Source organism: Ranitomeya variabilis, chromosome 2 (assembly GCF_051348905.1).
Source record: "Ranitomeya variabilis isolate aRanVar5 chromosome 2, aRanVar5.hap1, whole genome shotgun sequence".
Classification (NCBI taxonomy): domain Eukaryota; kingdom Metazoa; phylum Chordata; class Amphibia; order Anura; family Dendrobatidae; genus Ranitomeya; species Ranitomeya variabilis.
This window is the reverse complement of record NC_135233.1, coordinates 809,782,334-809,798,118: the sequence shown is the minus strand read 5'-3', so window position 1 is coordinate 809,798,118 and position 15,785 is coordinate 809,782,334. Positions and strand designations below refer to the sequence as shown.

The 15,785-nt window shown below is 39.0% G+C and overlaps 1 protein-coding gene across 7 annotated transcripts in view; it reads left to right on the top strand.

Moving 5' to 3' along the window:
- The window catches only part of ADGRB3 (adhesion G protein-coupled receptor B3), a 1,417,427-nt gene that overhangs the window by 1,385,380 nt on the left and 16,262 nt on the right, over positions 1 to 15,785 (top strand). For all 7 annotated transcript variants that reach the window (XM_077289969.1, XM_077289967.1, XM_077289968.1 and 4 more), the window contains one exon: positions 13,679 to 13,714. In XM_077289969.1, the coding sequence (XP_077146084.1) occupies positions 13,679 to 13,714 (36 nt within the window). The remainder of the gene's footprint in view (positions 1 to 13,678; positions 13,715 to 15,785) is intronic.

Here is a 15,785-nt window from a genome sequence, read left to right as displayed (position 1 = left end):
GATAGATAGATAGATAGATAGATAGATAGATAGATAGATAGATATGGGATAGATAGATAGATAGATAGATAGATAGATAGATAGATATGGGATAGATAGATAGATAGATAGATAGATAGATAGATAGATATGGGATAGATAGATAGATAGATAGATAGATAGATAGATAGATAGATAGATAGATAGATAGATGGATATGGGATATATAGATATGAGATAGATAGATAGATATGGGAGGGATAGATAGATAGATAGATAGATAGATAGATAGATAGATAGATAGATAGATAGATAGATAGATAGATAGATAGATATGGGATAGATAGATATGGGATAGATAGATATGTGATAGATAGATAGATAGATAGATAGATAGATAGATAGATAGATATGGGATAGATAGATAGATAGATAGATAGATAGATAGATAGATAGATAGATAGATAGACAGATATGGGATAGATATTAGATAGATAGATATTAGATAGATATTAGATAGATAGATAAAATCCAATTGTAATGCTATAGGGAAAAAAAAGGCAGCACTCCAAAAATATGGAAAGATAAAAGGGAACTTTAATTAGCCCATGTGGCAACGTTTCGGTTGACATATGGGCTAATTAAAGTCCATTTTTATGTTTGCACATTTTTGGAGTGCTGCCTTTCTTTCTTTTTTCCTAGCTAGATGGATTACAAATGATAATGATGAGTGGACGTGCTCGAATAGCATGTTATCGGAGCATGCTCGGGTGTTATCGGAGTGTGTTGGGTGTGCCCCGATAATATGTTCGAGTCCCTGCGGCTACATGATTTCCTGCCTGTACACATGTGGGGGTGGCCTGTTTGTTAGGCAATTCTCCCGCATGCGTTATGCAGCCGCAGGGACACCTTCCTATTATCCGATCATGCCCAAGTTACTGCGATAACCCCCGAGCATAACATGTTATTCGAGCATGTTCGCTCATCACTAATTACAAGTTATCTGTTCTATAAGGAAAGCCACAAATGCATGAAAACCAACCAGTGATCACTTCTAATGCAGCTTTTGGTTAAAGTAGCTGAAGGAGAAGAGTCGTTGTGTGGTATTGAAAACGGAAACCAGAAAACTGAAATAAAAATTGCATGTAGTTTTAGTGCAATTTCAGAAAACTGTATAGATAGATTGATCACAAGTTTTCTTTTCTGTACGTAAAATCACAACTGCATTAATATCGTGTCGTCATTTATTGGTCTTTTATGATTCAGTTTTTGTGCACTAATTTTGCATCAGTTTAAATGAGTAGGAGAAGAATTGATATAACTGATGTGTGGTGTTAAAGGGAAGGGAAAGATCGCAGAACACTGCAGAACATCGCATCTAGTTTTTGTGCAGTGCAAATTCTGTATATTATAATCACATGACAAACACAATATTTTTAACAACGTTGTGCGATTTCCATGTGGTTTAATTTCCGTTTTTCTTCCTTCCCATATAGGAAGGAATAAAGTGCATTTTGGTAGTACAGTCTTTTTTTTCGTAGAAAAGGTCATAGCAATACTTATATATCTGCCCCTGCTACTTTTAGGGTATAGTAACAGCCTATATTATTACTGTCTATCCTCTTAGCTAGATCTGTGCTGTATGTAGTTTATGGAAAGAAGAGAGTCAAATGGTGTTAAAATTCATACAATAGGTGGAAAATTCATGCAAAGCAACATACAGCATGAACACATTAATGCTAATATTTAATAAATAGATAAATAAGTCATGACATTTACAAGTAAGTCCTCAAATGTAACTCAATCAGGCTGCATGTGCTACACAAAAGGTGCGCTATATATATATTTATGTACCAATAAACGCCTCCAAAAGGACTCGAACCTCCACTAATCCAATAGTATAAGGTGTGGTAAATGCGCCTGTGGGGTGGAAGCCGGGCAGGTGCTGTCTTTACTACCAACTTCTGAAATAGACAGAATATTGTATAAGTTTCCAGTTCCTGAAACAACAGACTGAACAAACTTCGAGTACTTTTCCAGGTATAGGATAGAGCAGTTATTTACCGCAGCTACGGAAAACATTGGCCAAAATTCTGGTGTAAAACACTTTGAAAATGTGCAAAATGTTCGTGCAACCCGAAAATGTCAAAAAATATGCAGCTTTTGGCACTTTAAGCAAAAGTGGGCTGAGCTTGAGAGGGGCTGGAACGTGGCAATGCCCACCCTACAAATGCTTCCAAAGTGGAGGCGTACCTTATTCCAGAAATGTTAAAGACTGTAGTAGTACTTCTGGCAAGGCATGGCGAGGTGCACGCTACTGAAAAGATGTGCCAAATTCATTAATTGACAAGCGCCACTTAATGAGTTCAGTGCATCTTATTCATGCATGACCCTAATTTAGGCTGGAGTACCATGCACCTGTCTTAAATCCTCACACCTCATGTCTGATCAGCATGATGTAGGGACAGAGACCCTGAATCCAACTATGTATCACTTAGTCTACTGGATGCAACAATTGTGATAAATTGTCTGTTTTTTCTGCTGTAGATCTCACGGTTCTCTGGATACTGAACTCTGTATAACCCCACCCTAAGTACTGATTGGCCGCTTTCTGTATACACCGTGCATAGGCAGAAAGCGGCTAATCAGCTGTGGGAGCAAAGTTTCGCAGAGCAGTTGTCTAAGAGGCAAGAGACACATAGTCCTGTGGTGATAATCTTTTGCTGATAAAACACTGATTTTATTGAAAAAACAGCAATACACAATCTAGTAAGTGATACATCACTGGAATCAGGATCTCGACCACTATATCAGACTGCTCTCAGATTTCATAGCAAAAACTTGCTGACAGTTTCCTTTTAAGTTGAATTAAATTGATGATGCACAACTTTTTGCTACTTTGATTAACTAATTGCTTATCTTTTTAGAAGCATAAGTGCCTATAATGTGTTTTCATCTTCACATGTCTAAATGAAAAATTACTGCAGTTTAGCTGATAAGTGATCTAGAAGAACCCTGATCCCATTATTTACTCAGAGTTTTTAATGGAGAATGTTGCTCATTTACAAATAGCAAGCATAGCCAATCTAAGAGTGATTCCAAAATGGTGTGTTTGTGTCTAATCCTCTATCATTAATATTATTACTGACACCTAAGGTTTTAGGTTAGATATAAGTACAAACTCTAAAGATTGTGAAGGCTAAATGCCAGTCCGATTTACACTTTCTAAACTAATCAAGAAGTAATTGAGTAATTTCAGCAATTTTGATTTTTTGCTCACCTGTTTGCTTTTTTTGGAAAATATTTTGCTTTATTCAGTGATTTTGTCTCTGATTTGAAGAGTAAGTTTGAATTTAGATTTCCCCAAGATGAGTTGATCTGAATTTTTAAATGACAATTTATAGTGATAGTTTGGAAGTAACAATACAATGATTTGATCATACATGTTTGTTACCAAATCATAAAATAAACAATATCATGCCATTACCATTGTATTAAGCAACATAAATACTGAGCTTTCAAGAGTTAATAAACTTTTAATTCATTTTTTAATATTTTTTGCAGCCCTTGCTTAGAACTTTGGATTGGTTGGGATCTGGTTCCAAAGGTCACAATGACAGAACCTACTTTATAGTATGCTCGATCATATGCAGAGTGATGTGGCATATCCACAGAATATACGTAGTAGAAACTTGAGCACCACAAAAAAAGAAAACGGGACTGATGTCTGTTTGGACTTCTTGCCAGATCAAAATGAATATCAGGGCAGCAAGTCCTACAGTCCCTTTTTTTTTGTGGTGCTGATGAGGTTTCGACTTCGATTAGTCTGGACCACAAGTCCCTTCCTAGCATACTTTATTTTAAAGGACAGTGCTGCTGGTCTTTCTCCTTAATCGAATATTCGCAGAATATGCCATGAATATCTCATATTTGGGGGTCCCACTACTATATCTTTTTTCTATCTCTAGGATATAGCCCTATCCTCCACTGCCAGGAATGCAGAATTGTGATCTCCCATATAACTGAATGGAGAGAGCCAAGCATGCGCAGTCACCTCTCTATCCCTAGGAGAGGAGCAGGCTACCATTTTGGAGATAAATATTTGTCTCACCGGTCTGAATATAAGCTTAGATACCATTTATGGCAGGAAATAGATTAAAAATATCTTTTTAATGATCTTTATACAGATAAATACTCACTAGTAGTGATGGGAGAACCCCTGTATGTTCAGGTCTGGCGGAACATGTAAAAAAAGGTTTGGGTACCAAAACAGTACTCGAATCCGGATCTGATTCAGTTGAATGGGGACCCAAACATCTGTTTTTTGCCATGCTGTTATCTGCATGACAGCGCGGCAAACACTGCCTCTGATCGGCGGTAAAATTATCAGAGCGCCAACAGCTGTGACTGGTAATATAAATTTTACCTCTGGTAACAGATATCGGCTAATGAGAGAGTACTTCTCCCATCGGCCTACGCCTGCTGCCGCTAATAACAGTGAGAGCAGGCGCCACTGATGGGAGTATTAATCAGCCGGCGCCTGCACTATAAATAAATTTTAAAAAAAATGACTGTTCTGTTTATGATAAACATCATGGCAAAACTTATAGCTGTGGGCTTCAAATCTCAGCTGTCAGCTTTATCATGACTGGTTATCATGAATAGAGGGGATCCCACACTTTTTTTTATTATTAAAAATAATTAAAAAAAATGGCATGGGGTCCCCTTATTTTTGATAAACAGCCAATCTAAAGCAGACATCTTGGGGATGGCATTCTCATGCTGGTAAAGGGCCATGGATATTGGCCTCCCAGCCTAAAAATAGAAGCCCACAGCTGCCCCATAAAAGGCACATCTATTAGATTCGTCAATTCTGGTGCTTTTCCCGGCTCTTCCCACTTGTCCTGTTGTGGTGGCAAGTGGAGTTAATGTTTGTGGGGGTCACCATTGTATTGTCAGGTGGTTTCAAGCCCACAGGCTAGTAATGGAGAAGCGTCTACAAGATGCTTATCCATTGTTAACCCCATAGTCTTAATGTGAATAAAAAACACCAAGAATAAAATCCTTTATTTGAAATGAAAATCTATTCTGTTTTACAAATTTATTTAAAATTAATGAACACAGTTAAACTCTGTTTACGCCTATTCCATTGAAGCCCATATCACCTGTAAAAAACAGAAAATAATAACCAACAAAAATACTCATTTTACACTTTATCCACTGATGCCTATGTCCCCTGTAAAAAAGAAAAATAATAAACAATCATATTCCTCACCTGTCTGAATTGCAGCTGCTCCATACTGTACCACAAGGATTCGGATGATATGGAGAGGGGTCACATCTGTGACCGCTCTCCCGCCATGCGACACACACTGACAGGAGCATAGTCATTTAGTGAACATAGCAAAACGAAAAAAAAAAAACAAATGTGGAATTGCACTTTTTTTTTGCAATTTTACCACACTTTGAATGTTTTTACCGGTTTCCAGTACACGATAAAACCAATGGTCTCCTTCACAAAGTACAACTTGTCCCTCAAAAAACAAGCCCTCACATGTGCATTTTGACCAAAAAATTTAAAAGTTATGGCTCTGAGAAAAGGGGAGCAAAAAATGAAACCGCAAAAATGCAAAATGGTCAGGGGGTTAAGGGGATAAATGGGTATTCGCGTCTCCAAGATCCTATCCCAATATGTAGTAGATGCAATAATAATATTTGCAAATACCTTCAATGAGAAATGTAGTATAATTCATCTGATTCGCTATGTCTCTTACCCCATGTGCAGGGCATTGCAGTAACTTAGGCACCCATGGTTACGACCACTCATATATTAACAGTTAGTTGCTAGTAGTTAGTTGCTAGTGGCTGTAACCATGTAAGAACCTGTCAGGAACCATGTAGGCTCCAGTGTGTTTCAGAGAAAATATAACTTGTACCGCTGGAGAATAGTCCATTGCTGCCCCGCGATGGCTTCTCCAAGTGCTATTCCAGGTGATAGACAGGTCTCTCCCTTAGCAACGATGGGAAAAGCAGGCCTAGGGCAGAACTGGACTAGTCTCGTCTCCAGCTATGGTCTCCGGCTGGATCTTCTTACTATACTTTCTTTGAAATTCCTGTAGTTTGGGCATCATGAATCGGCTAACAGGTTCCGTTTAACAGAGAAACTTTACTTACTAATTTGCAGTAAAAGTGATGGATTGAAGCCTAATCATTATGTCATGTTGCAGACTTATAGCGTCCGTTTATTGAGATGGATGCAGTTTGGAGCTGTGTTGTTGCCTCTGGCTATCATGGTTAAACAATCATGACTGCATTCTATAGTCACGAAGGTTTTGTGAAAAAATAACTGAAACATTAATGTCACAATTACTGGTATTCAAAAACAGCTAGGTATATTTTACCAATGAGAAAAAAAATCGGTAAATTAATTATGTCCTTGATATCAGTCTTAAGTGCTCCTAGATTTCAAGTGCGATTTCTGACAAACGCGTTTTCTATTTTCTCAATTGTTATACTACAAAAAAATTAAAACGTTATCTTAAAATGTTGATCAACTGAATCTAGGAGCGAGGACCAGCACAATCCTAGAAGCTAAATGACTTTTGCTCAGGCCATCATTGGAGACCAGCCAGCAAATGTATGGTTGGCACTAAACTTTACTAATTTATTTCCGTTTTTCTTGGGAAAAAAGCGTGTAGGATAAAGATACTACCAATCATATTTGGTAAACACTGTTATACTAATTCGGGGAAGAAAATGTTGCAGCGTGCAATATGAAAGTCAGAATTTAGCAAGACAGGACAGGTCAAACTGCAATCAGGGTCCCAGGGTAAAAAGGGGCCCATGCTCACCGGTCAACTGTACCCCGCGAGTGGCAGCTTTGGTTTCTACAGCACTTCACGTATAAAATGAAAGCATGGTGTTTAACAGTCAATGACGTGCTAACCTGATTCATGTCATGGGTTTATTTATTTTGCCTAATTTTAAATGCAGACACCCCAGTAAGTATTTGTATCCAATAATTATAAAGCATAGTTTGCATATCAAGTAAATAATTTCACTTGATTTTGAAATCAGTGGGTCACTGTGCTGATCAGACCACTCCGGTAATTTTTTTTATGTCTCCCTTTGTTAGCAATCATGTGCGTATGTGTAATGAGTTCAGTAATATAATCACCGGTTGCCATCTTCTGCCATTTTCCGCTGTGCTGCAGTCCACCACTACGTGACCACAGTGTAAACTGTCAGATCTCACAGTGTCCTCTATGTGGAGAAGCAATTTTCTCAATGAAAGTCTAAGAAACTCGGGTCGAGTCTCATAGATTTTTATTCAGAAAATGTAAAAAGTGACCTCCACTCCACCCAGTGTTGACCCATATTTTTTATACCTTCTGAAATTCATCATCTGGGCAAAATCCGGTCAGATAGCAACCCTAACCAATGCTTGGAGTTTATAGAAATTTCTGAGTTCTGGGGAGTTTCCTGACCATGAACCTGAAAATCAATGTTTTGTTTACCGAACCACATAGTTATCACTTTTGTTCTGTGACATGGTGATCTACCAAGCCATTGTTCATCATCAAATTGGATAGTCAATTATTTCTGCATTCCAATCTTGCTGAATATCAGTATGTTGTTCTTGGAGAGAACAGTCTTCTTTGCTAACCTTCTTGACATAAGTCCAGCCAGCCTTTGCTTCACTGTGCTTGTAGATGCCCTGATGCTATTTCCCTGAGCAAGCTCTGCACTTGTGTTGAACTGATTCTGTAGCTAAATCCTCATTAGATCTCCCTGGCACTTGCTGGACTTACTTGGGTGCCCTGAAGCCTTTTTCAAAGCAATTGAACTTCTCTGAAGTTCTTGATGAACCGATAAATGGTTGTAGGGACAATCTTACAAGAAGCAATGTTCTTGCCTTTAAAATCCCTATGGAAGCAAAAAATAATGGCTGCAAATAATTTCTTGGAGGTAACCATGGTTAACTGAAAAAAACAGTTATTTAAAGCACCAGCCTCCTTTTAAAGCAACTAGTCTGTTCTTATAATGCTTATGTAGACTGTGAGATTGAAATTACAATATACAGTGGGAAAATAAGAATTTAATACACTGACGATTTTGCAAGTTCTCCCACTAACAAAGAATGGAGAGGACTGTAATTTTTATCGTTGGTACTCTTCAACTGTGATAGACAGAATCTAAAAATAAAAATCTGAAAATCACATTGTATGATTTTTAAATAACTAAATTGAACTTTATTTCATGAAAAGCAGTCAATACAAGTGAAGATAGTATTCTGCTACAGATGGATCTGGATAAGTTGGACACTTGGGCAGAAAGGTGCAGATGCGGTTTAACAATGATAAATGTAAGGTTTTACAAATGGGAAAAAGGAATCAATATCATCATTACACACTGAATGGGAAACCACTGGGTATATCTGACATGGAGAAGGACTTGGGGATCCTAGTTGATGATAAACTTACCTGGAGCAGCCAGTGCCAGGCAGTGGCTGCCAAGGCAAATAGGATCATGGGGTGCATTAAAAGAGGTCTGGATACACATGATGAGAGCATTATACTGCCTCTGTACAAATCCCTGGTTAGACCGCATATGGAGTACTGTGTACAGTTTTGGGCACCGGTGCTCAGGAAGGATATAATGGAACTAGGGCGAGAACAAAGGAGGGCAACAAAATGAATAAAGGGGATGGGGGAACTACAATACCCAGAGAGATTAGCAAAATTAGGATTATTTAGTCTAGAAAAAGACAAATGAGGGGCGATCTAATAACCATGTATAAGTACATAAGGGGACAATTCAAAGATCTGTTTATACCAAGGAAGGTAGCGTCACAGGGGAGCATTTTCTGCGTCTGGAGGAGAGAAGCTTTTTCCCCCAACATAGAAGAGGATTCTTGGATTCTTTACTGTTAGGGCAGTGAGAATCTGGAATTCCTTGCCTGAGGAGGTGGTAATGGCAAGTAGCAGCTACCGGTAAATGTCAAAAATAAAAATAGATACCAATAAAAGTAAAATTAATTGAGACATCAGTAGGTGTGTTTTTGAATATCCATATGGAATCAGGAGCCCCATATAATGCTACATACAGTTCATTATTGCCCCATAAGATGCTCCATACAAAATAGACCCCATATAATGCTCCATACAGTTCATTATGGCCCCATAAGATGCTTCATACAAAATAGACCCTATATAATGCTCCATACAGTTCATTATGGCCCCATAAGATGCTCCATATACAAATATGCCCCATATAATGTTCCATGCAGTTTTTTATGGCCCCATAAGATGCCCCATATAATGCTCCAGTCAGTTCTTTATGGCCCCATAGATGCCCATATAATGCTCCATGCAGTTCTTTATGGCCCCATATATGCCCCATATAATGCTCCATGCAGTTCTTTATGGTTCCATAGATGCTCCATACAATGCTCCATGCCGTTCTTTATGGCCCCATGTAATGCTCCATATAATGCTCCATGCAGTTCATTATGGCCCCATAGGTGCCCCATATAATGCTCCATGCAGTTCTTTATGGCCCCATAGATGCCCCATATAATGCTCCATGCAGTTATGTCCCCATATATGCTCCATATAATGCTCCATGCAGTTCTTTATGGCCCCATAGATACCCCATATAATGCTCCATGCAGTTATGGCCCCATAGATGCCCCATATAATGCTCCATGCAGTTCTTTATGGCCCCATAGATATCCCATATAATGCCCCATATAATGCTCCATGCAGTTATGGCCCCATAGATGCCCCATATAATGCTCCATGCAGTTCTTTGTGGCCTCATAGACGATCCATACAGCATTGTGCCACATGTAATGCTGCTGCTGCACTAAAAAACAAAAAATGACATACTCACCTCTCGTCGCTGCCCGCTGCTCCTCAGCATCCCGTCTCTCCGCATTGACTGTTCAGGCAGAGGGCAGCACGCACACTAGTACATCATCGCGCCCTCTGACCTGAACAGTCACTGTAGAGGACGTGGAAGACGAGGCGTCGGTGGAACGCGGAAAGGTGAATATGACATACTCACCTGCTCCCGGCGCTCCTGACGCTGTCCCTGCCTGTCCCATGGTACTGCACCTTCTTCCTGTAGTAAGCGGTCACGTGGCACCACTCATTACAGTAATGAATATGCGGCTCCACCCCTATGGGAATGGAGTCCATATTCATAACTTTAATGAGCGGTACCAGTGACTGCTAAACCGGGGAAGAAGCTGCAGCGACCGAAGACCATGGGACATGCAGGGACGCACCAGGAGTGCTGGGAGCAGGTGAGTATTTGACAGGCGTCGCTCCCCCTCACCCGCTGACCCTCCTGCCTTCCATGACTCGAGTATAAGCTGAGAGGGGCACTTTCAGCCCATTTTTTTGGGCTAAAAATCTTGGTTTATACTCGAGTATATACGGTATTTCATTCAATAAGGTGCTAAATAATTATGTAAAAATTATACAATTTGATTTTCTGGATTTTTTTAAAATTCTTTCTCTCACAGTTGAAGTGTACCTACGATTAAAATTGCAGACCTCTCCATTTTTTGTAGGTGGGAAAACTTGCTAAATTGTCAGTGTATCATACACTTATTTTCCTCACTGTTGCTTGTGACATAGTTTGATAATAACTGTCACCAATTTTGATATTCTATATAAGGATTGTTGTCATATACAGTCATAGCTAAAAGTTTTAAGACCGACATACATTTTTGTTTTCACAAAATTTGTGGCTTTAATGTTTTTAGATCTTTTAGTCAGATATTTCTATGGTTTCTGAACTACAATTATAAGCCTTTTACTAAATGTTTAAACTTTTATTGACAAATACATTAAGTTTATACAAAGATTTAGAATTAACAGTGTTGGACCTCATATCTCAAGACTTCTGCAATCTGTCCTGAGTCTGACATAATGAATATAGGCTTCACTACCAAATCCTGACGACTGGCAACCTGTTCTAGACCAATTATTGCTTTTAGTTTATCTTTTTTCTGTGTTTTTGATTGTTAACCCTCCTTCTCAGAATTGACCATAGATTCTCAATGGCATTGAGATCTTTGGAGTTTCCTGTCCATGGACCCAAATTTAATCTTTTTTTGACTGAGCCACTTAGTCAGCACCTTTGCCATATGACGTGGTACTCCATCTTGGTGGGAGCAATTATTTATTATGCATCACCAAATTCCTTGTGGATTCTTGGGAGGTGTTGCTTAGGGAGATTTTTTTGATACCATTCTGAAAGTTTTGAGGGTGACACAAATTTTGGTATTCACAAAGTTTGATGCTTTAGTGTTTTTAAATCCTTTAGACAGATATTTCTGTGGTATTGAACTGAAGTGAAGTGATAATAATTTCATAGGTTTTTACTTTACCCCAGTCCTCTGCAGCTTAAGCTCTTGTACTTCCTGCAAGGTTATTTTCAATGGTAAAGATCTCTTTAGACTGTTTTTAGATCTTTTATTCAGATGTTTCTATGGTTACTGAACTACAATTATAAGTCTTTTACAATTTTTTTAAAACTTTTATTGGTAAAAAAAAAATCAAGTTCAAGCAAAGACTTAGTAGTGTTGACCCTTATATCTCAAGACTTCTGCAATCTGCCTTGGCATAATAAATATAGTATTCACTCTCAAGTCCTGACAGATAGCAACCTATTCTAGCCCAATTAGTGCTTGAAGTTTATCACATTTTCTGTGTTTTTGATAGTTCCTTTTGAGGATTAACCATAGATTCTCAATGACATTGAGATCTGATGAATTTCCTGGCCATGGACTCAAAATGTCAATGTTTTGTTGACTGAGCCACTTAGCACTTTTGCAATGTGACATGGTGCTCCATCATGGTGGGAAAAGGCATTATTCATCACCAAATTGCTTGTAGATTCTTGGGAGATGTTGCTTAGGGAGATTTTTTTAGATATTTTCTCTGGTAAAGCCCTGCTCAGACTGTTTGGGACATCTGGAAGAATGATTGATTGTCCAGGGGGAAAACGAGACCGCCACCATGAGTTCTTTAAAAAACGCACTAAAATTCTCCTGGATAGTTGGGAAATGTTGCTACTGAAGGATATTTAGATCTCATTCTTATTTAATAACAGTATTTGTTGTCAAAATTGGTAGTAAGCCTTTTGATGACAACACCACACATTAAAGGGAACCTGTCACCTGAATTTGGCGGGACCTTTTTTCGGTCCGATGAGCGATGTTTTCGGGTGTTTTATTCACCCCTTCCCTTCCCGCTGGCTGCACGCTGGCTGCAATATTGGCTTGAAGTTGATTCGCTGTCCTCCGTAGAACACGCCTGCGCAAGGCAATCTTGCCTTGCGCACGCGCCGTATGCTTTGCCCAGCTACGGGCAAAGCCGAAAAGCATTAGTGCGCATGTGCCGGCACACTATGTCCCGGAAGTATTTAGCTGTGTTCCGGGACATAGTGCGCCGGCGCATGCGCACTAATGCTTTTCGGCTTTGCCCACAGTTGGGCAAAGCATACTGCGTGTGCGCAAGGCGCAGGCGTGTTCTGCAGAGGACAGCGAATCAACTTCAAGCCAATATTGCAGCCAGCGTGCAGCCAGCGGGAAAGGAAGGGGTGAATAAAACACCCGAAAACACCGCCCATCGGACTGAAAAAAGGTCCCCCCAAATTCAGGTGACAGGTTCCCTTTAATGATCTAAGGATGCATACTGTTGACATGACACAGGACTGATTTTAGTGTTCACTAATCCGACATCTATCACATAATACAATGGTTTTTCCACCACACGTTATGTTTATTGTGCATTTCTTAATGCCATATAATCAGAGTGTGAGTTTCGATCACTGTCATATCCTCAAGCTTTTGCATTAAATGTATTTGATTATATCCGTTTTTTAACCAGATTGGCCAGTTATATGTTTAAATAGCTGTTTGTGACCGCCACCAGCCACCCCAGACAAAGCCTTTGTGAAACACACGTTGTGTGTGTTCTCGTGGGTGTGATTCCCAAGCTACTTTAGCTTCCACATCTTATGTACTCACTTATGTTCTACTCTCTGGTGTATTATCGAGGTATCCTTCTCCTAATTTTAGGTATATTAGGCTGCTTCTTACAACATGTTGATTTTTATTTTGTATTTTTCTTATATTTGATTTTTTTTCTCCTCTTCTCATTTTCTTTTGTCTATAGTCCTTTTTCCAGATCTCTATGAGTTTTTAAGAAATTTATGAAAAAATTCAATTTGATTGTCCTGCGCTTTTCTCTGATCCTGACTTGTTAAAATAATATACTAGCTAATGTTTTTCCTACTCCTATGGTTATTATGAATAACAGTAAAATATATTCCTGCAGCTGTAATTTATTATTTAAGGATGTGGCACGGTTTATGTAACTGTGTGCAAGACTTCAATGTCTGACTAATTAAAGATGGTTATCCTTACTAATCCAAGTTGCCCACTGTGGCAAACCACATACCACATACTTTTAGATATTAATTCCAGATTCACAGTATTTCTGTAAAAAGTTTGATTCCTGTTGTGAATAAAAGTTGTGAATATTGACATTGATAAGAGTTCCTAACCTCAGAAATGTTACCATGGAAGTCAAATTTATTATGAACGATAAGAATGCATTCTCTTAAGCATAAATCAGATTTTAATACCATTCTTCATTTTCTTTTTCCCCCTGCATAATAGAGAAGAAAATCTCGGTATTCTGACCTTGACTTTGAAGTAAGTTAACATTAATTTTATTTGTATGGCAGCTGTACCAATGACTTTGGTACATACCTTCAGTGAATGTTTCACAATGGCTTGTGCAACAAAGACTTTTGTCCACAGAATCTAGTCCTGCCATTGTTATAGTGCCAACATACAGTAACTACCGTTCACTTCAATGGGGGTTGCAAAAGCTGCATTGTGCAACCTTGTCATCGTATGGCTGGCACAGAAAATGAATTGTTCACATCTCAGCCACAGTCCTTGAATATAAAAACGTTATGTGTTCCATGTGTTCTGATAGTAGGTATATCCAGTTACCTTCCACAAAACACACCAAATCCTAATTGACTTCATTGCCAACAATTGAACAGGTTTTCCAGCTTTTGACATTCATGAGATACAGTAACTATCTCAGATCCCAACCTACTCAGCAAGTAAGTGTCCCCAGACTCCTATTCTCCGAGTCAGGACAGCAGGTGGTCACATCCATAGAAAAGCCGATAAGAGCTTTGCAAGTGTGAATGCCTCCCTAAGTCTACAAGGAATCACAAAAGCGTCCTCCAGGGTGGTCGCGCTCTTTGGCTTTTTGTAGAACATGAATTTATCAATGGGGTTTTCATTTATCAGACGTTTATTTTATAAATTATAGCCGTAAGTGTAGAAATCCAAAAGCTTTATAGAGATTTAGAGCTAGATCTAGTTTGCCTTGTATTACTTTTTGAATATGCGAAGCATTTCCTTTTTATATCTATTTATAAAAATGTTATAAGTTTTGATAGTGACTAGTGATGATCAAGCGCTGAAATGCTCGAGTGCACGGTACTCGAATTGAACAGATTGGATGCTCAGACGGGCTTGACTGGAGTAGTGAGCATAATGGAAGTGAATCTCGATCATTTTTCTGAAGGACAGTCTGTCTGTCTTGTCTCACTACACGTCCCCGGAGTTCTACAGCTCACATAGAATCCCTGCGCTTCCAGCAGGGGAATTAAAGGGAGTTTGTCAGCATGATCCAACCCCACAAACTGTTTATATGATCATGTTGCTCTCGTAAAGATAATGCCATCCACACCTTTCCTTATGCAATTTGTTGTTCACTGAATGAAAAAAATCCATGTTTTAATTAGTATTCAAATGAGGCTTTAGTGCTTTAGGCCTGATTAAAGCACTTCCTAAGGCTCTGCCTCACTGGCTCTATTTCTTGCCCAGCCTGATATCCATTTGATTGACCGACAGCTTACTAGCTGTATAGTGAAGCCATTGAGCCATCAGTCAAGCAAAGGAAAGTATGGCTGAGTAGAAGTTAGAGCAGTCCTAACTCCAACCTAAAAGTTTTGGAGATTTTTGGATTTCCAACAATCTTCGAACAATTCTGGATTGTTCGTTTAACTTAAAGCCTTCATGATTATAGGCAATCCGTACATAAATATAGGCAGTACATGAGACGGGGTTACATCAAAATACAAATATCACTTACAGTAAGCAAAATTAACAATGACAGACTGATACAGAGGGAAGAGGACCCTGCCCTTGGGGGCTTACATTCTACATGATAGCAAATAGCAGAATACACAGCTGCATAATGAGTAAAAACACTCCCTGTGTGAACCCCGCTTAACTACACCTCTCAACAAGTCTTTGTCTTCTCATGAGATTTACTACACTCTATGATTGTTTGGCCGGTCTGAAGACATTAACCCCTTCCTTACTTTAATATGTTGAATAGATCCAGGGGGATAGAGACTTCCGGAGGCTCTGGAACTCCCAGAGCACTTAAGCATCATTTGCACATGAATAAAAACAGCCATCTGCAGTCAGGGAGCAACAGATTGCATAAGTACATGTGTGATGGTGCTATCTTTCAGAGTGCAACATTGTCACATAAACGGTTTGGGGAGGTAGATTGTCCTGACAGATTCCCTTTAAATTTAACTTGATATCACCAGAAAAGACGAGTAGTGAGCAAGGTTTTGATGAAAAATGTCATTATAAAACATTTTATATTGTCTCCTCTGCTTTCAGACAGGAGAAAATGCTTTATGATTATGATGTGCATGCTTCCTATGTTAGCAGAGTGGATAAA